The 25,649-nt window shown below is 43.5% G+C and overlaps 1 protein-coding gene across 1 annotated transcript in view; it reads right to left on the bottom strand.

Annotated features, from left to right (window-relative positions):
- The window catches only part of TAS1R2 (taste 1 receptor member 2), a 29,947-nt gene extending 4,959 nt beyond the window's left edge, over window positions 1–24,988 (bottom strand). Inside the window, 8 exon segments of the mRNA XM_037810415.1 lie at window positions 16,469–16,632; window positions 16,678–16,747; window positions 20,050–20,059; window positions 20,180–20,288; window positions 20,291–20,452; window positions 20,455–20,523; window positions 24,798–24,865; window positions 24,867–24,988. Coding sequence (XP_037666343.1) covers window positions 16,469–16,632; window positions 16,678–16,747; window positions 20,050–20,059; window positions 20,180–20,288; window positions 20,291–20,452; window positions 20,455–20,523; window positions 24,798–24,865; window positions 24,867–24,988 — 774 coding nt within the window.
- Window positions 24,989–25,649: the final 661 nt, after the last annotated feature.

Below are 25,649 nucleotides of genomic sequence, written 5' to 3'. Positions count from 1 at the left end.
ACACTGCTAGCTTTTCCTGACCTCATCCCACCCCTCTCTGCCCATATATCCTCTCCTCCCTTCCAAACTCATCTCTTCATAGTCCCTAAGTAATCAAATTAATCCTACATCTAACCCTTGAACTCTTGTCCTGATAGTCATTCATTCAAAGTTACTGGGTCGTGTTTGCTTCAATGGCACAATAGTAAAATTGGAATGATGCAGTGAAAAGCTATTGCTCACATACTGATGCCAAGTCCTGATAATATAGCCGTGAACCAAAAGAGACAAAGTCCCTGCTCTCACGAAATTAATATTTTTATAGGAGAAGAGGGGCAACAAACATAAATATGTAATATGACGGGCAAAAAATAAGGTCTGAAAGGGCGTGGGAAATGATGGGGTTGGGGGGATGACTCCATAGAGCAGATGACCCTGGAGTCATCTGAAGTCACCACACCTGAAGGCTATGAAGGAGCAAGTCGTGAAGCTGTTCTGGGCAGAGGGGACAGCGAATGCAAAGGCCCCGAAGTGGGGGAGACTTGGCAGAGTTGAGGGACAGCAAGGAGCCCACATGTGGCTTGAGCAGAATGAGCAGAGGGAGAATGGTAGATCCATTCGAGGAGGTAGAGTCAAAATACTTTGGCTTCTGCTTGGAATGAAATGAAAGCTACTGGAAGATTCTGAGCAGGGGAGTGACAGAATCTGACTTCACTAACAAGATTGCCCTATTTTCTGTGCTTAGTACAGACAGGAGGAGCAGGGTGAGAAGCAGGAGACTAGGCAGGAGGTGAGAACTGATGGTGGATCCCCCTAAAGAGGTAGCGATGGAGGAGGTGAGAAGTGATCAGATTCTGGATGAATTTTGGCGGTAGACCAGACAGAGTTGGCTGCTGGATTGGATGAGGAGCCTGAAGGAGAAAGGAGGCAAGGACAACACCAATGTTTTTGGCCAGTACAACTTGAAGGATGGTGTCTTTCCTGAGGTGGGAAAGGTTTGGGGGAGCAGGTTTGAATTGGCAGGTGGATGAATTGAAGTTCAGGGGAGAAAGCCAGTCTGAAGATACAAATTTAGGGGTTGTAAACATACAGATGGTATTTAAATCCATGTAGACAGAGAAGAGAACAAGTCCAGTGACCGAGCCCTGGAACTCTCCAGTGTTTAATGGTTAGGCAGATGAGGGGGAACCAAGAACGGAGACTTAGAAGGGCAGTCATGGATACAGGAAAATTGAGACAGAGAGAGAGTGGCCAGAATCCTAGTAAAGATACTGTTTCCAAAAAGAGGAAGTGATCAGCTGTGTCAAATACTGTTCACAGGTTGACCTTGATGATGACCATTGTTTTGGCAATGTGGAGACATTGGTGACCTTGACAAAAGCAACTTCAGAACAGTAGCGTGGTAATAGCCTCGTTGGAGGGCGTTCAAGAGAGGTTGGGGACTTCTACCTTGGGATGGCAGATTGAACACTCATCTTTTTTGCTCCCTCCCTGTTCAAGTTTGCTAATGCTGCCCTTTTGCAAAACACCAGAAATGGATCGGCTTTTATAAAGGGGGTTTATTTGGTTACAAATTTACAGTCTTAAGGCCATACAGGTCCAAGGTAAGGCATCAACAATCTGGTACCTTCACTGGAGAAAGGCCATTGGCAACTGGAAAACCTCTGTTAGCTGAGAAGGCACGTGGCTGGCGTCCACTTGCTACCAGGGTGCGTTTCAAAACGGTGTCAGCTTTCAACAGCAATCTTCAAAATGTCTCTGTGTCAGCTTCTTGGGGCAAACTCTGGGCTAATACCTCCAAAGCATCAGCAAAACTCTCCTTTCAATGGCTATCTTCAAAATGTCTCTGTAAGTTGCAGCAGCAAGTGCCTTCTCTCTGAGCTCTTATATAGTGCTCTAGTAAACTAATCAAGGCCCATGCTGAATGGGCAGGACCGCACCTCCATGGTAATTATCTAATCAGTTATCACCTACAGTTGGGTGGGTCACATCTCCATGGAAACAACCTAATCCAAAGGTTCCAACCTAATCAACACTAATACGTCTGCCCCCACAAGACTGCATCAAAGAACATAGCTTTTTCTGTGGGACATAATATATACAAACCAGTACACTCCCAAAGCCCCACTAAAATGATAGCAATGGGAGATATTTTCAAAGACTAAACCCATAAGAATATAGAAAACAGATAGTAAGTCAACAGCAATAAAATTTTGGAAGCTGGAAAGTAGATGGATGTGTGGTGAATGACAACAGCTCTGAAAAAGCTAAACCCCAAGTGTTTAGGAGGAAAAGCAAAGAATCAACTGTACTAGACACTTCTTATGTCCTGCCTTCTCTCTCAGTGGCCCATATTTTACTCCACACTTTGATATAAGAACAAATCCATGTAGGTGCAACCTACCAGCATCTGCCTTCAACCACATACCCCTCATTCTCTGCCCCCGGGCTTGTTTGATACTGTAACGTGGAACACTTAAAGAATCCACCCAGAACACACATATGTGATCTTCACATGTGAGGGTATTAACACTCCACCACCAGTGTGGGAGTGCAGCCAGGCAGACAATTCTGAGGTACATTCTGCATGGATCTCAGAAATTCCAACAGACTGAACTTCGATTGCACATAGCACTAACTCAAGGATGCACCCTGCAATGTCTTTCCCTCCTTCCCTGCTTCACTCTCCTCAGCTCCTACTCCCGTCCCAAAGCATCACTTCCCAGAATAAACTACCTGCTTACAAACTTCTGTGTCTCAGGCTCTGCCTTACAGGGAGAAGCTGGGTTAGGATAGTTGGTACTGGGAGTGGTCCTGGGGACATCACCGCTTATGGTAAATGGAGTACGATATCACCTGGCATACAGTAGCATCACAATTGCTAAGACTGTCACCCATGGTGGACAGGGATGAGGCTCAAGGGGAACTGGCATTTGAATAGTATTCAGGCAGTGATACTTATAAGGATTGTGGAATTAGTTGGTTTTTGTTAACTGTTTTATAAACCTTGAAAAAAGAAAACATTGGGTACAGCCCATCCAACAATTAACTCAAGGCACACTCTGAAAATGAGAAGGCATCTGTGTTGGTGTTGAGAGAGCCTTCCCTCCTGCAGTGGTGGGGCAGACTGTGATGAAAGTCAAACTCAGAATTTAATTATGTAGCTGTGTAGTGAGATAGACACCTAGGGTGTTACTTGACTTTTATAAACAAAATTAATGGACAACTGATGCATATGAGCTAATATCAGCTGTCACAGTGGAAAATTGTGATCCCTCACCTAATCTGCAGATTTAACCAGTTGACAGACCGAGAGTCCTTTGACTGAAGGGGAGCTGGGTCTCCTTGAGGAAGCTGGAATGCCACAGCAAAAGAGCCATTTATCAAGAGTAACTGTACACTGGGGAAAGGAAAATACCTAGATCCGTTGAGACATCCAGCACAGGGTCTGAGTTGACACTACATCAGCAGTCTCCTGGTTAGAGGGCAGCTCATGAAGGCCAGGTCATAAGTGGAGTCTTGGCCCAAGTACTTCTTACAATAGCTCCATGGGTCTGTGGACTCATCTCTGGTTTTTGTCCAGATTTCTGAGGGCACTTTCAGGATGAATACACCAATCAACTGGCAAACACACTGGTTTCCTGAGTTTATGGAATAAGAGTTTTATGGTAGGAAGGGCCAGTGAAGGGCCATGAAACTGCACTCCACCGAGGCCAAGACAGTCGATCATCCTGGGGGGAATTGCAAGGATAAGCACTACCACCAAAGATCTAAAAGACGCAGGAGTGGTCACCTCCATCATATTCCCATTGAATTCACCTGAATGGTTCCTGCTAAAACCAGAGGAGGTCTGGCAGATGAGGTGAACCACCACTAACTTTACCAAGTGGCTGCTGGGTTGGATGAGAAAGAAAAAAGAGTGAAGATAAATGACCAGACCCTCAGACTTACCAGACACCACAACCATACAATCATTAGCTATCTCTACCAGAACAGAATGACATAATCTCTTGCACTTGTGTGTGGCTATTGATCTGGTGAATGCATTCTTTTCAACTCCCAATAATAAGTATTAAAAACAGTTCACATTTACATGAGAGGGATGATAGTACACATTTGCCATTTTGGGAGATGGTGTCAGTGAAAATAGCAGAGCAATGACCCCTGAAAATCCTCTTCACCATAAAAGCAACAAGAAAATTGACCAAAAAAGGGGGGGGGGGTGGTCAGAATCAACTTTTTCAGAACTCTGGAAATTAACCAAATGCTTGCAGCCACGGGGGAGATTATTTACTCAAGAAAAAGTGGCTGGATCTCAGTAAGACAGTAAGATTTATAGCATTTTAACTTGCTTGTTACTATCCTCCTCCTTCCTGTCCTGTAGCCTTGAAACCAACAGCCAACAATCAAAGTGAAAACTGGCAGCCTGGCAGCTACCAGAGGAGGCAGAACAGAGTTGGCATGTCTTCAGAAACTCATTCCTCATTGTCATCATTTGACCTGTCTGGTGGTTCCCTGAAGAACACCATTTGCAAGTCTGTATTTATTTGACCTGACTCAAGAGATCGCCCAATGTGAAAAGTCTTTTCCCCAGAGGCATTTGTCAAAAATATTTAGAAGGAATTGTTTACACATCTGCCTAAGGCAGTAGATAACAGTTGGAGAAAGCAATAGACTAACCAAAAAAGCTTTGAAAGAAAATCTGGGAGCAGCCTGGGGCCATGCAAAGTGGCTGCAATGGCCACAAGTTGGTGATGGCAACTCTAGCTCTCCAATCTGAGTCTGCCGTTCCCGTGAGCCTCCCCTCAACTGGCGAGGAGGGTTACTTGCTTGACCAGTGGTGCAGAGGGTCCCCCAGAAGGTATGGCGATCCATATGCGGACCAGCCTGGGCCCACATGGCCCTGCGATGTAGGGGTAGGGGGTGTGGAGCAGGAGTGCTTTGACAGCACCGGCCCTTGGATACCAGTGATAATCCAGAGATAGACTGTTGTCAGCTGAGCTATTGACAACTGGTTGCACAGGAGTTAATGACCTTCAAAGATGTAGCTGTAGACTTCACCCAGGAAGAGTGGGCATTGCTAGACACTTCCCAAAGAAAGCTGTTCAGAAAAGTGATGCTGGAGAATATCAATCATCTTGTCTCAGATGTTAAGTCTGCACAACAGATGTGCTTTCCCAGTTGGCACAAGGAGAGGAAGTGTGGAGAGAAGGAATGGGATTTCTCCTAAAACAGAGTCCAGGCAGGATAAATGACAGTAAAAAGCAAGAAATGACATTAATGCAACTTACCTGCAGGAAAGATAAATCTAACATCATATCATTGCAGATATCTCATACTCAGAAGAATTCCTTTCAATGTAATTACTTGCAAGAAGATTCAACTCTCAGATCCACGGTGACTCTACATGCATTAATTCCCATGAGAAAGAAACCATATTAAAGCAAATAATTTGGAAAAGACCTCAGTGACCAGTTATCTTTTAATCAACTTAAACAGATTCTCACTAGAAGTAAATCACATGAATGTCCTTGAAGTGCTAAAGCCTTTATTAGAAGCTCTAGCCACAGACAATACAAGGGAACTGAAACTGGAGATAAACCATATGAATGCCTTCCATGTGGGAAAACTTTCATTAGTTTTTTTCAACTTAGACAACATGAGGAGATTCACACTGGGGAGAAACCCCATGAACGTCATCTATGTGAGAAAGCCTTCAGTCAATACTCTGGTCTTAGGTGACATGAAAGATCACACACTGTTGAGAAAACCGATAAATGCCATCTATATGAGAAAGCCTTCAGTCAATATTATCATCTCACATGACATGAAAGAATACACACTGAAGAGAAACCCTATGAATGCCATACCTGTGGGAAAACCTTCAGTCAATATTCTTATCTTAGACAACATGAAAGAACACACACTGGAGAGAAACCCTATGAATGCCATACCTGTGGGAAAGTCTTCATTTGTTGTTCTAACCTAAGAGAACATGAGAGAGCTCACACTGGAGACAAATACCATAAATGTCATGTTTGTGGGAAAGCCTTCAGTTGATATTTTGATCTTAGATGACATGAGAAAACTCACACAGGAGAGAAACCTCATGAATGCCATCTATGTGGGAGAGCCTTCAGTCAATATTGTCATCTCAGACAACATGGGAGAACCCACTCTGGAGAGAAATCCTATGAATGTCACGTATGTGGGAAAGCCTACAGTCAATATTCTGGTCTTAAACAACATGAGAGAACTCACACTGGAGAGAAACCCTATGAATGTCATCTATGTGGGAAATCTTTCACTCAAAGTTTTGCCCTCAGGCAACTTGAGAGAACACACAGTGGACAGAAGCCATAAGAATGTAATCTACATAGGAAAACCTTAATTTTTCTAAATTTAGACAACATGAAATTATTCAAACTTGAATGAAACTGTATGAGTGTCATCAATTTGGGAAAACTTTCCATCATTATTCTGACCTTAGATGAAATGAGAGAACTCATGCTACACAAAATTTGAATATGGAAGAGAATTCAGACACAGCTTTAACCTTTAAACACAGCAGAGAACTCAAGGACTTAAGAAGTATTGTTTGTAATCTATACGGTAGTGCCATTAGCTAGCCATACTCTTTCAATTAACATAAGGAAATTCATACAGGAGAGAATCTGTACCAATGTCATCTATGTAGCAAGGCCCTTAGTGGATGGTCTGATATATGATAGAACTCAAAAATCTAATGGAAGTGGAGAGTCCTTATCTATCACTCTAACTGATAAGCAAGCCAGAGAAATTACATGTGAGGAATTCTGTGTACTCAATGAAGGAATGCTTTAATTTGTAATTTATCCTTTAAGCAAAATAAGTGGACTACATAGCAATGAACACTAAGTCTCTAATTACTGTGCCCTGTCATTCAGTGAAAAGCAAGCCTTAGTGTGCTAAAAAATACCTACTTTAAGAATAACCACAAAAACATGAAATAAGATGGGAAAGTCATAAAAACATGATGTAAGAGGGAAAAGTCTTGAGGAGGAGGATAATACTCCTTGGGGGAGATCCAGAAATTTTGTGATGGAGAATGTATTTAATATAAAGTTGGAAAATCATTTATTCCAAAATTTGGGAGGTTGAGATCATGAGTTATTGTGTCTGTGAGGGGTAGTGTTTGAGGGGATTGGGTAAATTATTGGATATTTGGTGGCTGAGTAATGGACAGCAGTGTTGGAAATGCTACTGGTGTGGGGATAGAATGTAAAGTCTATGGTTTTGGAGTCTTCTAGGGTAAATGAATATGCTTCTGGGGTTGCCTCTAATTGATCAGTGATGAATATTTTAAGCAGTGATTAAATATACGAAGGGTAGGAACAGATATGCTTGCTTTGTTTTTTGATCTTAGAGAGAACAGTACTTCATCTCAATAACAATATTTATCAGTGGATGAAAGGGTCTTGCACTAGTTCATTGAGTCAAACAGACATCCAGATAATTCCCACTGCCCCTCACCAATGGCCCATTAGGGAGTATCAGTCAGAACACACTGAAATAATCAAAGATGTAGTTCCAAAATATGCAGGACCCATAGGCAATGCTATTATGATAGTCCAGATGTGGGAATCCAGTCCTTGACATTAATTTTGGAAAAATTATGATCTGGAACATGCATATATAAAACTCTTCAGCTAATTTCATAATTTGAAAAGTGTGCTGAATTCTTTCCTACTAAAATTGGGGACAGTAGAAGTATTTCTGTCCTCATCAATATACCTTATATTTTATGAAATATCAAAAGACTTATTGTTTTACCCTAAATAAAGACCAATAAAAAGTTATCTTTTCTCATAACTTCCATTATGTATAGATACAATTGTGGACTTATGTATCATAATAAGTCAGAGTGGAAAGAAAAAGCAGAAAACTTAGGAAAAAATGAGACTTTTTTTTGCAGATGACATGTCTTGGTATATAGAAGCTATGTTAAATTTACAAAAGAATATTAGAGGCCATTATTAATTTTAAGAATGTAAAAGGGTCTGAAGTAAAAATAAAATTCAATTTTCATATGTTAAAAAAAAAAGAAAATCTGGGAAATAAGATACTAAAGGGTCTTTGAACAGCTCCAACATGTTCCTGGGAATCTAGAAGGCCATGTGAATGCACAGAGCTGTGTGCATGCTCAGGGCTCAACACATGATCAGGAAAAATCTGAGAAGGTCCTAAGCTCTCACCTCTGGCTGATCTTGTGGCTCTGCACAATCAGAAAGTGAAGGCTAAGGCAGAATTACCAGCCACCTGGCTGAATGTTGAAGGTATCCCCTGACATGCATACAGAGCCCCTCTGTATACCCATACAAAGGAAAAAACAATTAATGGAAACTGTCCCTGAGGAAGGCTAGATGATAGACTTATTAGCAAAGACTTTAGATCAGCTATTTTAAATATGTTCAAAGAACTAAAGGAAACTATGTCTAAAGAACTAAAGGGAAGCATGAGAATGATCTCTTACCAAGGAGAGAGTATCAATAAAGAGATAAAAATTTTCAAAGATAAATAGAAATTCCGGAGTTGAAAAGCAAAATAATTAAAAAGAAAAATTCACTAGAGGAGCCCAATAGCACATGTGAGCATGTGAAAGAAAGAATCAGCAAACTCAAAGACAGGTCCATTGAAATTAACCAGTCTGAGGAACAGAAAGAAAAATGAATGAAGAAAAATGACCAGATCCTCAGACCTGTCAGACACCACAAGCATACCAACGTATGCATAATGGAAATCCTAAAAGGAAAAGAGGTAGAGGGTAGGGAGGGGAGGGGGAGAGGGAGAGAGAGAGAGAGAGAGAGAGAGAGAGAGAGAGAGAGAGAGAGAGAGAATATTTGAAGACAAAGTGGTCCCAAACATCCCAGTTTGTTGAAAAACATTAATCTACCATCCAAGGAGCTCAACAAACTCCAAGTAGGGTAAACTCAAAGAGAGTCACACCAACACACATCATAATCAAACTGTTGAAAGCCAATATAAAAGACAGAATCTTGAAAATAGCAAGAGAGAAGCAACATTTCACATACAAGTGATCCTCAATAAGATTAATAGCTGATTTCTTATCAGAAACCATAGAGGCCAGAAGGCAGTGGGGTGTCATATTCAAAGTGCTGAAAGAAAAAACTATCAACATGAAGTTCTTTATCCAGCAAAGCTATCCTTCAAAAATACAGAGGAAATTAAGATATTCTGTGATTTTTTTTTAACAGAGAGAATTTTTGGCTAGCAAATCTGCTCTACAAGAAATATTAAAAGGAGTCCTTCAGACTGAAATGAAAAGACACTAGACAAAAACTCAAATCCATATGAAGAAGTAACGAGTATCATGAAAGGTAAATATATAAGTAAATATAAAAGACTGTGTAAATGTATTTTTGTTTGTAGCTTTTTTCTCCCATCTGATTAAAAAGACAACTGTGTAAACAATAGTTATAGATTTGTGTTGATTGGTATACAAAGTAAAAAGATGTGATTTCTATGCCAATAAAGCACAAAGGAGGAGGGGAGGAATGGAATGACATAGTAGCAAAATTTTTGAATACTATTGAAGTTAAGCTGGTATTGACCTGAACCAGATTGCTGTCAGTTAAGAGGTTAACTGTAATTCCCAGGGCAACCACTCAGAAAATAACTCAAAACCTAGTAAAAGAAAAGACAAAGGAATTAAAACCATCTATTTAACACAAACTAGGGCAGTAATGGAGGAATAAAGGAGCAAAAAAAGGGCATAAGACATACGGAAAACAAATATCAAAATGGCAGACATAACTCCTACAATATCAGTAATTATGTTAAATGTATATGGATTAAACACTCCAATTAAAAGGCAGATTGGCAGAATGGATTTTAAAAACATGATCCAATTACATGCTGACCAGAAGAGACACACTTTAGAGACAAGACACAAATAGGTTCAAAGTAAAGGTTGGAAAAAGATACCCCACATAAACAATAACCAAAAAAGAGCTGGAGTGACTAGACTAATATCAGACAAAATAACTTCAAGACAAAAATTTTACTAGAGAAAAAGGAAAACATTTTATAATTATATAAGGGTCAATCAATCAAGAAGATGTAATTGCTATAAAGATGTATGAACTTAACAACAGGGCTCCAAAATACATGACACAAAAACTGCCATAATTGAATGGAAAAACAGACAGTTCAACAATAATAGTTGGAGACTTCAGTATCCTACTTTCAATAATGGGTAGAACAACTACACAAGAAAATAGAGGACTTGAATAACCTCAAAAATCAACTAGACCCAACAGACTTCTATAGAACACTCTATCCAACAGCTGATAATACACATTCTTCTCAAGTGCAGGTGAAACATGAAACTTTCTCCAGGGCAGGCCATATGTTAGGCCATAAAATAAGTCTCAATAAATGTAGAAGGATTGAGGGAGGATCTCAGATGGCGGCATAGAGAGGAGTGGAAGCCAAGTAGTCCCCATGGGACAACTAAAAAAAACAGAAACAACTAGTAAATAAGCTGGAATAACTGCGGGGGGACAAACGTGACCGTCCATTCATCATACACCACCCTGAACTGGGAGGAATGCCCGAGATCACAGCATAAAATCTCTAAGTAAAAACTGTGGATCCAGACTTCTGGAAGATGGCGGTTAGGAGAGATAGGGCAAAAAAACATCTCCATGAAAAATACTAGATAAAATCCAGAAAGTGACCCAGAACACCAGTTCCAGCAATGCACCAGCTGGACAAGTTCTGCTAAATCCACAGGGACCATGCATTTGGTAAAACTGGGAGTTTGCATTCTGAAACAACTGAGTAGGGCTGCTAAATATCCAGCAGTCACATTGCAGTGTGGGGAAACCATGGGTTGGCATTTGGAGTCAGACTAGCTCTTTTTTAAAAACCCAAAAGTGGCTGTGGATATGGCAGTGAGAACCGCACAGGGAAGTGTGGCAGGAACAGCATCTCCACAACCTATGAGTACACTTCAGTATCTGGAGTGGATGATAGCCTTTTGCACACCCGCTGCTAACTGTCTCAGAGTGAGGCAGGCAGAGGTGAGCCAAAAGGGGAAAAAAAGCATGCCCCTTACAGCCATCTTCCCGGCAGGCTGGGAACGCTCTTGCCCGGCACCAGCACCACAGCGCAGAGCTGCACCAAAAAAACCCAGTGCGATGGGAAGTGCTTCCAGCAACATGCGCACATGCTACAATATGTGGCATGGACAATAGCCTTTCGCACACCCACGGCTAATTGTCCCAGAGCTAGGAAGGCAGAGCGGTGCAAAAAGGGGAAAATTAACACGCCCCATTCAGCCATCCTTTCAGCAGTCTGGGAACGCCTCTACATGGCCCTGCTGCCCAGAACTTCCCTTGAGGGATGGCGCACACTTGTGACATAGCACAGCCTTCTTTCAGCAGAGGCCCTAGAAGAGCACAGCTTGGAAGAGGGACCCACTTGGAAATCCCAGGGACCATCTGCCAATACCAAGGTCTTGTGGGTCAGTGGCAGAGACAATCTGTGGCAAGACTGAACTGAATGTTTAGACTCTCGGAACAGCCTTAAATCTCCAGGAACACCTGGGAGGTTTGATTGTTAAAGCTGTCCTCGCTCCCTAACCACTCAGACAATGCCCCACATTCAGAGCAGACAGCACCAACTACACACACAAAACTGGTGCATCAATTGGACCCCACAAGAATCAGATCCCCACAAACCACAAAGACAAAGTTGGGGAAATTGACTTGAGGGGAATAGGTGACTTGCAGATGCCACCTGCTGGTTAGTTAGAGAAAGTGTACTCCACCAAGCTGTAGACCTGACAAATTAGAGGGAAGTGTTTGAATTAGCATATATATCCTAAAAGAATCCTATTAAGTTAAGGAAATGCCAAGAGGCCAAAAACAACAGAAAATTTTAAAGCATACGAAAAAAACAGACGCTATGGATAACCCAAACCCAAACACCCAAATCAAAAGATCAGAGGAGATGCAGTACTTGGAGCGATTAATCAAAGAACTAAAGATAAACAATGAGACCATGGCACAGGATATAAAGGACATGAAGAAGAGCATGGTACAGGATGTAAAAGACATGAAGAAGAGCCTAGAAGAGCATAAAGAAGAAATTACAAGAGTAAATAAAAAAATAGATGATCTTAAGGAAATAAAAGAAACTGTTGACCAAATTAAAAAGATACTGGATACTCATAGTACAAGACTAGAGGAAGCTGAACAACAAATCAGTGACCTGGAGTGTGACAAAACAGAAAATGAAAGAACAAAAGAAAGAATGGGGAAAAAGATCAAAAAGATTGAAATGGACCTCAGGGATATGATAGATAAAATAAAACATCCAAATATAAGATTCATTGGTGTCCCAGAAGGGGAAAAGAAGGGTAAAAGTCTAGAAAGAGTTTTCAAATAAATTGTTGGGGAAAACTTCCCAAACCTTCTACACAATATAAATACACAAAGCATAAATACCCAGTGAACTCCAAATAGAATAACTCCAAATAAACCCACTCCGAGACATATTCTAATCAGACTGTCAAATACTGAAGAGAAGGAGCAAGTTCTGAAAGCAGCAAGAGAAAAGCAATTCACCACATACAAAGGAAACAACATAAGACTAAGTAGTGACTGCTCTGTAGCCACCATGGAGGTGACAAGGCAGTGGCATGACATATTCAAAATGCTGAGAGAAAAAAACTGCCAACCAAGAATTCTTTATTCAGCAAAGCTCTCCTTCAAATTTGAGTGAGAGCTTAAATTTTCCACAGACAAACAAATGCTGAGAGACTTTGCTAATAAAAGAGCTGCCCTACTTGAGATACTAAAGGGAGCCCTACCAAAAAAGAAACAAAGAAAGGAGAGAGAGATATGTAGAAAGGTTCTGTAATACTAGATGAAGATGCATTTTTTAAGCCATATAGTGACCACTGAATATAAGTTTGGCTTTATTATCATCATAGTCATCATAAGACACAACCCTCTATTAAATTATTTTTAATTCCATATTTCAGAGAGTAATAAACAGACATTGCAGAGTGGTGACATTATGAAGGAGAAAACATATTTCGTATCACATCCTATTCCATGCTACCATTTCTTTCACTCTATTTCAAATGGATAACTCAGGTTTATGGTATGGCATTCTTTCTGAAACATTAGAAGTCAGAAGATGAAGATACTTGCATCACTTTTCTGACTTGCTGATTGTAAATGTGGTCATCTCACTTGTAAGATGACTCTTAGTTTCCTAATTGATAAAACAGAAATTAGACTAACAATAATTAAAAACTATTAAATTAAAGTCTGAAAATATAGACTTCTTTTGAAAATCCAAATGAATACTCTTATACTTTTTGAGACCATTGAAAAATGTGTATACTCAATTATGTTTTATTGGTTGGTGTAGATCAGATGCCATTGTCTGGAGATAGGCATGGGATATATAGAGCAAAGGCATATAGGGAGCAGTGTTGGTGAAAATGTCTACTTATGGAGAGAGTCATTGAACCTCTAAATTTAAGTGGCAATTATTAACTTCTATTTCATACACTGAAACAAAAGAACATTAATTGTGGACCCAAGATTTGCTATTTATTGCACAGTTAATGGAAAATACTGAACCATTTTAGCTTCTGAGTTCAGATAGAGGGTTTGGCAAAAAAAAAAAATCTATTTGCTCTCTGATCCTTAAGCTTGTGTAGTTTACAGTGAGAATTCCTATAAATAAAATAAAATTGTCTCAATGCTTTTAGTTCCTTTGTTCAGATAAAAATAATTTGAATAGCAAGGGTTATGAGTAGGCATGTTTGTAAATACACAAATGAGGAAGAAGGGGAAATATTGATCTGTATTCAGATTTACTCTGCAACCTAGGTATGGTGAGAATAGTGCAACAATATCCGCATCTTTAAAATTTATAACATGGCCACTGTTTTGTGAAATCAAATAAGATGACTATAAAACTTAAAAAAAAAATAATAGAGGGGCATATAGGGAAAAATAAACCTATTGCAAACTGATTACAGTTAGTAGTATTTTAATGTTCTTTCATCAACAGTCACAAATGTACTATACCAATAGTATGAGTCAACAATGGAGGAGAGGTAGTTAGGGGTATGGGAGGATTTGAGTTTCCTTTTTTTTGGTATGTATTTCTTTTCTGGAGTGATGAAAATGTTCTAAAAATTGAAAAAAAAATTAATTGCGGTGATGGATGCACAGCTGTATGATGGTACCAGAGGCAATTGATTGATTGTACACTTTGGATCTTTGGATAATTGTATGGTATGTGAACAATCTCAATAAATGAAAAATTTTAAAATTAAAAAAGAAAAAGTAAAAGGATTGAAATCATACCAGGCACATGCTCTGACCACAATGGAATGAAATTAGAAATCAGTGACAGACTGAAGTTCATAAATATGAGGAGTTCATAAATATGTGAAAATAAAACAACATACTCCTAAATAACATTGAGTCAAAGAAGTAATCACAAGGGAAATTGGAAAATACTTGGGAATAATTGAAACACAAACACAAGATACCAAGAATTATGAGTTATAGCAAAAGAATGCTGAGAGGGAAATTTACAGCTATAAACAGCAATATAAAAAAAGAAGAAAGACCTCGAATCAATAACAATTACTATCTTATTCCAGAGCTATCTTCTGCTCTCTATCATAGTGTAGTCCACGCAGAACTCAATCATCTGGACATTCTGCAGAACATCAGCTGTTCCACTATATTAATGGCATCATACTTACTAGATGTGGTGAACAGGAAGCAGTAAGTACTCTTTATGCCCAAATGCAACCCTCTTTCCTTCCTTGGGGGACAATTCTAAGGTGGCATCTCAGAAGTCCTGGTAAGATGGAGCTCCAATTGCTCACAGCAGTGTCCAACTTGAGAACATACCCTGGTACTGACTCTGCCAAATTCCCTCTTGCACTCTCCCCAGTCTCCCACTTCTGATTCCTGGGATCACATCCTGAAATAAACTCTCTGCACATAACCCTTGTCTCAGGCTCTGCTTCCTGGGGGAAACCAGGCTAAGACACCAATGCAACTTGCACACAAAACCCCCAATTAGCTGAGGCACTAGAAGCACCAGGTACGTCTGGAACTGGGGGTGAAGTATATGTGTTTGTGTGGGTGTGGGTGTAGGGGTAGTTATCAAAGGAGAGCGGTGAAGCCTCAGATTTTAGATCCCTAGATCACCTTCCCCACTCCACAAGGCTGGATCTCTATCCCACTGCCACTCCAGCAGAATTCTGGTTTATTATCTAAAAGAGGGCAAAACAAAGACTCCCTAGATGGACAGATGTCAGACACAGTTAAAGGCATTGCTACTGTACCAAAAGCATGAGTATTCAATGGCAGGATGGAGCCTGACTGCTATGTACCAAGACCCTCCGCCATGGGCAAGCTGTAGACAGGCCTTGCAACCTTCTGTGCCTTCAGTTTCCTACTCCAAAAACTGGGGAGAGTTTGTATATATTATGTCCCCCAGAAAAAGCCATATTCTTTGATGTAATCTTGTGGGGACAGACATATTAGTAGGGATTAAGTTGGAATGTTTGGATTAGGTTGTTTCCATGGAAATGTGCCCCACCCAACTTTAGATGATAACTCTGATTGGATAATTTCCATGGAGAAGTGGCCCCACCCATTCAGCATGGGCCTTGATTAGTTTACTGGAGCACTATATAAGCTCAGACAGGACTGGGCTTGCTACAGCCAAGAGGGACACTTTGAAGAATGCAAAGCAACTGAGAAGAGAGGAGCTGCAGATGAGGGACAGTTTGAAGATGGCTGTTGAAAGCAGACTTTTGCTCTGGAGAAGCTAAGAGAGGAAAAACACCCCAGGAGCAACTAAGAGTGATGTTTTTGAGGAACTGCAGCCTAGAGAGGAACGTCCTGGGAGAAAGCCATTTTGAAACCAGAACTCTGTAGCAGACACCAGCCACGTGCCTTCCCAGCTAACAGAGGTTTTCCGGACACCATTGGCCATCCTCTAGTGAAGGTACCTGATTGTTGATGGCTTACCTTGGACACTTTATGGCCTCAAGACTGTAACTTTGTAACCAAATAAACCCCCTTTATAAAAGCCAAAAAAAAAACAAAAAAAAAAAAACTGGGGAGAACAGCACCATCCATCCCACAGGGTTAATATGAGGATCGGAGTTTCTTAGCATGGGGCCTGGCAGACGTGTTCAGTAAATGTTACCTACCAGAGACCCCTGAGACCCTGTGTCCAGGGAGTTGAAAAGCCCTGAACTTCCACTGTCCTCAGTCAATGGGGAAGGGACAGGACCCCAGACAATACATCTACATACAGAGATCCACTAGGTATCAATAATGAGCCTCTGGGTGCCCTCCTTGGCCAAAAGGGCCCTTACCACCCCAGCCTGAGACCCAATACCCAGCTCCTAGGCCCTGACTGCTCACACCCCTCTGAGGGATGGCCAGGTGGGGCAGATGGCCTTCAGCTGCTGGTGTGAGGGGTGGTGGACGGCAATGCTCCAGAAAGGGTTCTGGGTTAGGTCCCATTGCAACTGGATGATCTCCAGGCCCATTGGCAGGTCCCCTGGCTGGTTGAAGAAGATCTGGTGACCTAGGAGGGTGGCCTAGGAGGGTGACCTTGGCCTAGGAGGGTGACCTAGGAGGGTGACCTTGGCCTTCCAGATGTCCCAAAGTAGCTGGAAGGGCCAGAGAGAAGGGAAACAGGGCTGGCATCAGAGGCTGGACCAGACCTCAAAGAGCATCTCCATTCCACTAGCCTCGGTTTCCATACCCACGAAATGGGGATGATAAATCTTCAACAATGTCGCAGCTTGAGAGGCAGTGACTGCGAGCTCTGATTCTGGAACCAGGCACATCCTAACCTATGGACAGAAGGGCTGGATCTGAGATGCCCGAGGGATGGACAGAGGTGGAGAGAAAGATGTGGGAGGAAGTATGAAGATGGGGAGCAGTTGCAAATGCACCTGGCTATGGGCCTGCTCTACAGCAGCTGCTGGATGATCCCTTTTAGGGACCCATTCCCCACCTTTGGTAAAATAAGGGCAATTTGACCAGAAGATTCAAAAAAGTCCTCACATCTTTGACCCTCTATGATTCCAATAACCTGCTCAGCATTTTCACTTGGATGGCCACAGGCCCCTCAAATTTGCCAGTCTGAATTTACCCAGCCTCCCCCTAGTCTAACCCCACCACCGCTAGGCAGCACATCCTCTGATGATCACCCCCTCTGGACCTCGTCTACCTCCCCTCTCCATCCCCACCACCCCTGCCCCACTGTGCCACCACCCCCTGCCCCTGGGGCCATTGCAAAAGCTTCCCAAAGGACTCAGATGGCATGGGGTCGAGTCTCAGCCTGGCCTCTGGGTGGGTGGCTGCCACTGCTTTTGAACCTCAGTTTCTTCGTGTGTGGGAGAGCAACAGTGCAGTAATAGTGTCTATTCACAGGGGATTTGAGGATGAAGGGTAATTCATGTACAGAGCAGGGCAAAAGTAAGTGCCCATTATTCGTTCATTCTTTCTTTCTTTTTTTCTTTCGCTCTTTCAATCCATATTCACTGAGGGCCAACTCTGAGCTCGATCCAGTGCTGGCAGCTTGGGAAACAGTGGTGAATAGGATCAACAAGTTTCCTGCTTTGATGGACTTGCACTGGGGAGAAAGGAGGAAGAAGGGAATAGAAAACAAATATAAAAGCAAATAAACTCAGTCAGAACAACTTGGGATAAATGCTGTGACAAAAGCAAACAGGAACAAAGTGATGTGACCCAGCATTGGGGGTGGGGTAAGGGTGCCACGTGCTGTTTTGGCAGGGAGGGTCCAGTTAGGGCACTGGGGAGGGCAGCTGGAGGCCAGCCCACTCTCGGTTCACCAAGCCATGTGCTCAGTGCAGGGCTGTGTCCCCCTGGAGTAAAGGGCGTCTTGTGTCTGCACAGAGGGGCGACGTTTTCTAATCTGCTGACACTGCTATGTCAGCAGAGGCCTGTGTGGCTGGGCTCCCTGCCTCACCTCTCTCCAGTCATCCATCCACCCCAACCCCAAACTGGCTTGTTGGGTTGTCTCAAAACATCATCTTGGTGCTCTGCCGGGGACTTTCTGTGGCCCCCCACTGCCTCCAGATCAAAGCCCCATCTCTTTTATCCAGTTCTTGATGGACTCTAGCTCCCCTGCAGTGCCCTTGACCCCACTCTTTGGCCATACAGCCAGGCGCTCACTCTGCCAGTCTCCTCTGGGGGTGTCCAGCGCCTGCCCCCACCCCTCTGCTTAAACTTCACTTTCCCTGACACCCTCCCAACACAGTGATGCCTCCTGCCCCCTCTGCATGCCCCTAATTCTGACTTCCCACCCCGCTCAGCTTCTCTTACTGGCTGTCCTTGCCTCCCCCTAGGGTGGGGTCCTGTCAGATTCAGCTCTGATTCTCCCATGGCGCCAACCAGGGCCTGGCACACAGTAGGTGCTCAGTAAATGGGATTGGATATCCTGGTTGCTATGATTGGTGCCCTCTGGCCTTGGCTGCTGGGAGAGAAGAGGGGGCAGACACCTTCCATCACAGCTCCTGCCAGGCATAGGAGGGTGAAGTGGGAAAGACACAGCCCGTTCTGGGCTCAAAGCAGCTGTGGGCTGAACTGAAAAAGATCTGCTGAAGTCCCAACCCCAGGACCTCAGAACATGGCCTGGTTCGGAAATGGGGACTTGCAGATGGAATTCGGTGAGATGAGGCCACACTGTGCTGGGCTGGGCTGGGCTCTTGACCCACTATGGCTGGTGTCCTCATGAGAAAAGGAAAAGAGGCAGACCAGGACTGTGCGCCAACAGGGCAGAGGTGACGCGCTGCAGCCACAAGCCAAGGGGTGCCAGTGATGGCCGGCAAACTACCAGCAGCCAGAGTGGCCAGGGAGGATTCTCCCACGGGTTTCAGAAGGAGCCGGGCCTTCCGACACCCCGATTTCAGACTTCCGGTCTCCAGAACTGTGAGACAAATTTCTGCGGTTTCAGATCACCTCATTTCTGGCACTCTGTTCCAACAGCTGTAGAAAACCAAAAGCCACGCTCTGCCGCCTACTGCTCAGCGATCATGGGCCAGTCACTTCAAACCGCAGTCCTGCAGCTTCCCCAGTCATAGATTATTAACCTTGTAGAACAGCCACATGCTAGATGCGATGCATCCTGAGCTTGCGGTGCCTAAAAGGCACTCCAGAAACAGTGTCGCTCCTGTGGTGATTGTGATTCTATTCATGTAGCAGGTTACATAGCAAAATATAGTATTTTACCATCTGGAGCCAGAATCTTTGTAAAGAATAACTGTGCTTGTGTTTTTCTAAGTTAAGTTCTTAAGGTTGCAAGATTAGGTTCGGTGGTTATGGGATGGTGAGATATAGATAGAGGAAGGGTGGAAAAGAGAGAGAGTTTTTTTGTTTTGTTTTGTTTTGTTTTTTCAGAGTTAACTCAATCACTGTTACAAAAGTGAGCAGGTATTTGGGGAGTGGGGAGATATAGAAAAAGGGTGGAGGGGGAAGAATATAGAGGGGTCATGGGCAAAGGTTTGGGGAGCAGCTGAGCTATCGTGTGTGGGGCTGGTGCAGACTGAAAAAAGCCAAGGAACTGATTAGGAAGAGAGATGTCTACTCTTGAAGCATACAGTGTATGTCTCTGCTACAAGTCTCCTCTGCTTCCCTAGATCCTCAATGTGTGTGTGTGGGTGGGGGTATAAATCAAGAAAAAAAATTAAATTCCAGATCTGAGTCAACTGGGTTACTGAGCTCAGGCAAGGAGAAGATGCAGAAACCTGAAGCCAGGCCTTAAAGAGTTGGATGGAAACAGCTCAACCCCAGGCCCGAAGCCCAGGAGAAACCATAACGGTTTCAAGCGAATTTCACCTGAATCTCTAAAGACTGAACTATTTTGGATTGTGATGATTAAATTAATAAAAAAGGAATTTTGTTTTGACACCAAGACTTTGGGTTCTATCAGTAAGGGACAGAGGTAAGGGGGGAGGCTCTCCTGTCTTCTCACATCCGTTAACCTAGAACCACCAAGGGAGGACGGGCTGCAGCAGGGCAGAGGGGCACCTTCATCCCCATGGCAACCAGGGAGTCCGGGCCTGCTCTGAAGAGCAGCGGGTTTCCGCAGGCTGGACCCTCACTGCAGGAAGGAGACCACCCCCTTGGAGCAGGTGGTCTTGCTGCAGCTGAGGAAGCTGTGCAGGGCGTGGGCCACGGCATAGATGGCCAAGTGAACGATGCAGACCACACAAGAATGGTGTTGAAGGACTCAGTGGTGTCCAGGCTGGGGTCACCCTCCTGGTTGCAGGTGGGCTGCGGGCTGGCCCTGCTGGGTGCAGGCAGCCCAGCCTGGGCAGGGCACACGCAGAACTCACTGAAGCCTGGGATGGTCACCCTCCAGGTGGGAGCCCCAGCTCGGTGAGTTTGTGCAAGATGGGATCAATGGCCCGGGACTCGGAAGCATCCAGGAACACGTACTGAGCACCTAACGGTGTGCCCGGCCCTTGGCTCATGCTTAACATAATAATAATGGTGCTAACAAGGAGGACCATGATGATGATAATGTGTCTGTAGCGCCCATCAGGTGCCAGACCTAGAGCTTGGTGATTTTCAGCACCATCAACAAAATCACAATCACCATCATCACCACGACCATCACGACCATCGCCTTCACCACAATCAACACCAACACCAAAACCAGCCACCACCACCGTATTCGTCACCATTTTCATCATTGCTAGTGTTACTCTTCTCAGCATTATCCCTAGCACCACGGTCACTGCCTCAACATCACGCCTACCATCATCACAGGCGTTAGAGCATCCCTGACAACAGCACGTTTGGCACCAGCACCCAGCCTCCAGGAGATGTTACCATGGAGCTCCCAGGGGGCCAGGAGAAATCCCCTCCAGTCCTGGAAGCACCTCTATCCACCCAACCACAGCCCTCGGATAATGCAAAACTTCCTCTCCAATCGGGAACCAAACAGAATGGAGACAGGAGATTTGCTACAGAAAAACCACATTCTGCCTCTCAAAGGCACCCAGTTTCTGGTCTGGGCTTCAAAGTCGACCCACTGGGAGCATCCCCGTTGCCAAAAGGGCTGGGGGTGGTTTTGTTTTTTTGTTTTTTTTTTTTAATGGCAAAATTTACTTATTTGTTTTTTAATTGAGATTATTCAGATACCACACAACTACCCAAAGATCCAAAGTGTACAATCAATTGCCCACGGCACCACCATACAGCTGTGCATCCATCAACACAATTAATTTTTTTTTCAATTTTTAGAACATTTTCACCACTCCAGAAAAGAAATAAAGACGTTTAAAAAAAAAGGAAACTCAGATCCTCACGTACCCTAACCAAGCCCCCCTCCATTATTGATTCATGGTTTTGGTATAGTACATCTGTTACTGTTGATGAAAGAATGTTAAAATACTACTAACTGTTGTATATAGTTTGCAATAGGTATATATTTTTTCTCTATATGCCTCTCTATCATTAACTTCTAGTTATAGTGTCATACATTTGTTTTAGTTCATGGGAGAGATTTCTAATATTTGTATAGTTAATCAAGGACATTGTCCACCACAAGATTCACTGTTTCATACATTTCCATCTTTTAACCTCCAACTTTCCTTCTCGTGACATGCATGACTCTGAGCTTCCCCTTTCCACCACCTTCACACAGCTTTCAGCACTGTTAGTTATTCTCACAACATGCTACCATCACTCCTGTCTATTTCCAAACATTTAAGTTCAGCCTAGTTGAACATTCTGCTCATAATAAGCAAACGCTCCCCATTTTTTAGCCTCATTTCTATATCTAGTAACTTATATTTCATGTCTGTGAGTTTACATATTATAATTAGTTCATATCAGTGAGACCCTGCAATATTTGCCTTTATATGTCTGTCTTATTTCACTCAATATAGTGCCCTCAAGATTTCTTCATCAACCCCTTTCTTTTAAGATGGTTTTATTCACACACTATACATTCCATCCTAAGTAGACAATCATTTGTTCTCCATATAATCATGTATTTAAGTATTGAGCACATCGCCACTCTCTATAGAAGGACATCTCCATTTCCTCCACAAAGATGGAGGAGGAGTCAAAGAAGGCAGAGAGACAAAAGAAAAAGAAAAGAGAAAGAGAGAAAAACAAACACATAAAAAAAAACTTGATAGCCAGAAAGCAATAAAAGGAAAGATAGCATTAACCTAAAGTATAATAAAGAGTCAGACAACATCACCAATGCCAGGAGTCCCATACCCTTCCCCTATTCCCCACCCCCCATATGCATTTGGCTTTGGTATATTGCCTTTGTTACATTAAAGGAAGCATAATACAATGTTTCTGTTAATTCTAGTCTCCAGTTTGCCTTGATTGTATTTCCCTCCAATCCTATTTGTAACACCTTGCAATGTTGACATTCATTTGTTCTACCTCATGTAAAAACATATTTGTACCTTTTATTACAATCGTTGAGCACCCAAGTTTTCCCTGAGTTACACACTCCCAGTCTTTACCCTTTGTCTTTTGTTCTGGTGTCCCACATGGTCCCAGCCTTCCTCTTTCAACCATACTCACAGTCATCAGTGTTGAGTGTACTTACATTGCTGTGCTACTATCTCCCAAAATTGTTTTCCAAACCTCTCACTCCTGTCTTTTCCTTTCTGTCTGCAGTGCTTCCTTTAGTGTTTCCTGTAGAGCAGGTATCTTGTTCACAAACTCTGTCATTGTCTGTTTGTCAGAGAATATTTTAAGCTCTCCCTCATATCTGTAGGATAGTTTTGCTGGATATAGGATTCTTGGTTGGTGGTTTTTCTCTTTCAGTATCTTAAATATATCACCCCACTTCCTTCTTGCCTCCATGGTTTCTATTGAGAAATCCACACACAGTCTTATCAAACTTCCTTTGTATGTGATAGATCGCTTTTCTCTTGGTGCTTTCAGGATTCTCTCTTTGTCTTTCATGTTTGATAATCTGATTAAGTGTCTTGGCATAGGCTTATTCAGATCTATTCTGTTTGGGGTACACTGCGCTTCTTGGATCTGTAATTTTATGTCTTTCATAAGAGACGGGAAATTTTCATTGATTATTTCCTCTATTATTGCTTCTGCCCCTTTTCCCTTCTCTTCCTCTGGGACACAAATGACACATAAATTCTTGCTTTTCATTTTGTCTTTAAGTTCCTAGAGACATCACTCATATTTTTCCATTCTTTTCTCTATCTGTTCTTTTGTGTGTAGGCTTTCAGGTGCCTTGTTCTCCAATTCCTGAGTGTTTTCTTCTGCATCTTGAGATCTGCTGTTGTATGTTTCCAGTGTGTCTTTCATCTCTTGTGTTGTGCCTTTCATTTCCATAGATTCTGCCAGTTGGTTTTCCAAACTTTCAATTTCTACCTTATGCACTTCCTGTGTTTTCATTATACGGTTCAGCTCTTTTGCCATATCTTCCCTAAACTTTTTGAATTGACTTATTATTAGTTGTTTCAATTCCTGTATCACAGTTGAAGTGTAAGATTGTTCCTCTGACTGGGCCATAACTTCATTTTTCTTGGTGTAGGTTGTAGTTTTCTCTTGTCTAGGCATGGTTTCCTTGGTTACCCCAATCAGGCCTCCCCAGACCAGAACGGGCTCAGGTCCCAGAAGGAAGAAATATTCAGTATCTGGTTTTGCTGAAGTTGTGTCTTAGAAAATTGGTACACCCTATGAGGTCTCAGGTCGCTGTACTTTTCTGCCCAGCAGGTGGCACCTGTTAGCCTATAATTCTAGACTGGTGTAAGGAGGTGTGGCCCATGGCTGTTTTCCCCCAGGCTCTGGGGTCTGGTTCAGAACGGAAGGCAGGTAGTAGAGCTGGGCTCCACCCCCTTCCTCTTAGAGAAGATAGACCCCCTAGGGGGAGGTCATTAGCATTTCAATGGTCTCTCTCTGCCTGTGCTATCTCCACCCTGGTCTGGGTCACAGCACTGGGAACTGAAAATGGCTGAGGTGTTCTCCACTGAGCTGAAAAAGAAACAGAAAATCCCCTTCAGAGCTAGTCCACAGCGACCCTCCAGCTCTCCGAGGTCAGTCGTCACCCAAAGCCTCTGTCTGCTTGTTGGGGATTCGTACCTCGTAATGAGCAGTTCACACTCACTAGTTAAAACCCCAGTTGGATCTCAGCTGAGCTATATTCGCTTGCTGGGAGAGAGCTTCTCTCTGGCACCACGATGCTTTGCAGCTCGGGTGTGCGGGTAGGGTTCTCCCGACTTGGATCCACAGTTTTTACTTACAGATTTTATGCTGTGATCTCGGGCATTCCTCCCAATTCATGTTAGTGTATGATGAGTGGACAGTCACATTTGTCCCCCTGCAGTTATTCCAGATTATTTACTAGTTGTTTCTGTTTTTTTGTTTTTTTTTTTCAGTTGTTCCAGGGGGACTACTTAGCTTCCACTCCTCTCTGTGCTGCCATCTTAGATCCTCTCCTGGGGGTGGTTTTGATGATTGCTAAGACTCCTCTAGGTTCTGACATCCTGTAACTCTACGAAGAGAGCTGACACTGGGGTACCCAATGTCTCCATGTTTTAGAACACAAATGCCAATGATTTGGGTGACATGGACTCTGGGGGGCCTCCCTGGGGGCCAGTGGAGCAGATCCCAGGATGGGGGTGTGGCAATGAGTCAGGAGGAGTATTCTGTTTTCTCTTCCGACTAGAGGGCCAGCCTTGCCTTCCCACCTTGTCCCTGCCATCACTCCCAGCCTCACACTGGAGAGGCACTCCCTGCACTTGGGCACCTGCAGGTAGTTGTGGTGGATGAAGCCCTTCCTGTTGGCATAGAGTGAAGAGGCCACCCAGGAAGTAATCCCCAGCCAGTTGGAAGTCCGAGTTCTCAGCCACCTTAGACAGGGCCTGCAGCAGGAGGGGCAGGGAGCAGACCTGCCTGGCCTGGAGCCCCATGGCTGGGAAGTGGAATTCCCAGGAGGCAGCCCTGCCTCACTGGAGAGTTGGTGGCTCCTCTGACACCATGGGATTTGCACATTTACATAGTGAGGTGCCTGCCACTGACCATGGGGCAGGGGAAGCACCTGGGACAGGTGGGGAGGTTTGAGGGCTTGAGGGTGGGAGCTGGGATTAGAATGGTCCTTTCTCAGGGCTCAGTGGGGCTGGATGTCCAGGGGAACCCTATTGGAAAAAAAAAGCCCTCGCCTCTGCCCCTTGGTTGAGGACAGGTCTGAACCCCCAGATGTTTCAAACATTTCCTGTGCCTCAAACATTTTCAACACCCCAAATGTTGAAATGCCAAACATTTCAACATTTGGGGTGGGGAGACGATCCTTTTGAGATTCTGATGGAAGCCCTGGACACTAACACACACCCACAAATGCAATGCACACCCAAATCCAGGAGTGTCACAGCTCATGGGCTCGTCCATGGATTCTGGGCTGAATGCCTGGGCTGGGTGATCTCCAAGAAGCCCCTGGCCTTGGAATCTCCTGGGAGGGGTGAGTGGGTGCTGGGTAGGGCACTGGCCACCCTGGGGACAAATGCCCAGGAACACCCTTCAGTGTCGAGAACAGGGCTGTGCACACGGCGTCCCAGGTTGAAAGAGGCCCTCACC

The sequence above is a fragment of the Choloepus didactylus genome, chromosome 2 (genome assembly GCF_015220235.1).
Source record: "Choloepus didactylus isolate mChoDid1 chromosome 2, mChoDid1.pri, whole genome shotgun sequence".
NCBI lineage: Eukaryota > Metazoa > Chordata > Mammalia > Pilosa > Megalonychidae > Choloepus > Choloepus didactylus.
This window is presented reverse-complemented; position numbering and strand designations above follow the sequence as displayed.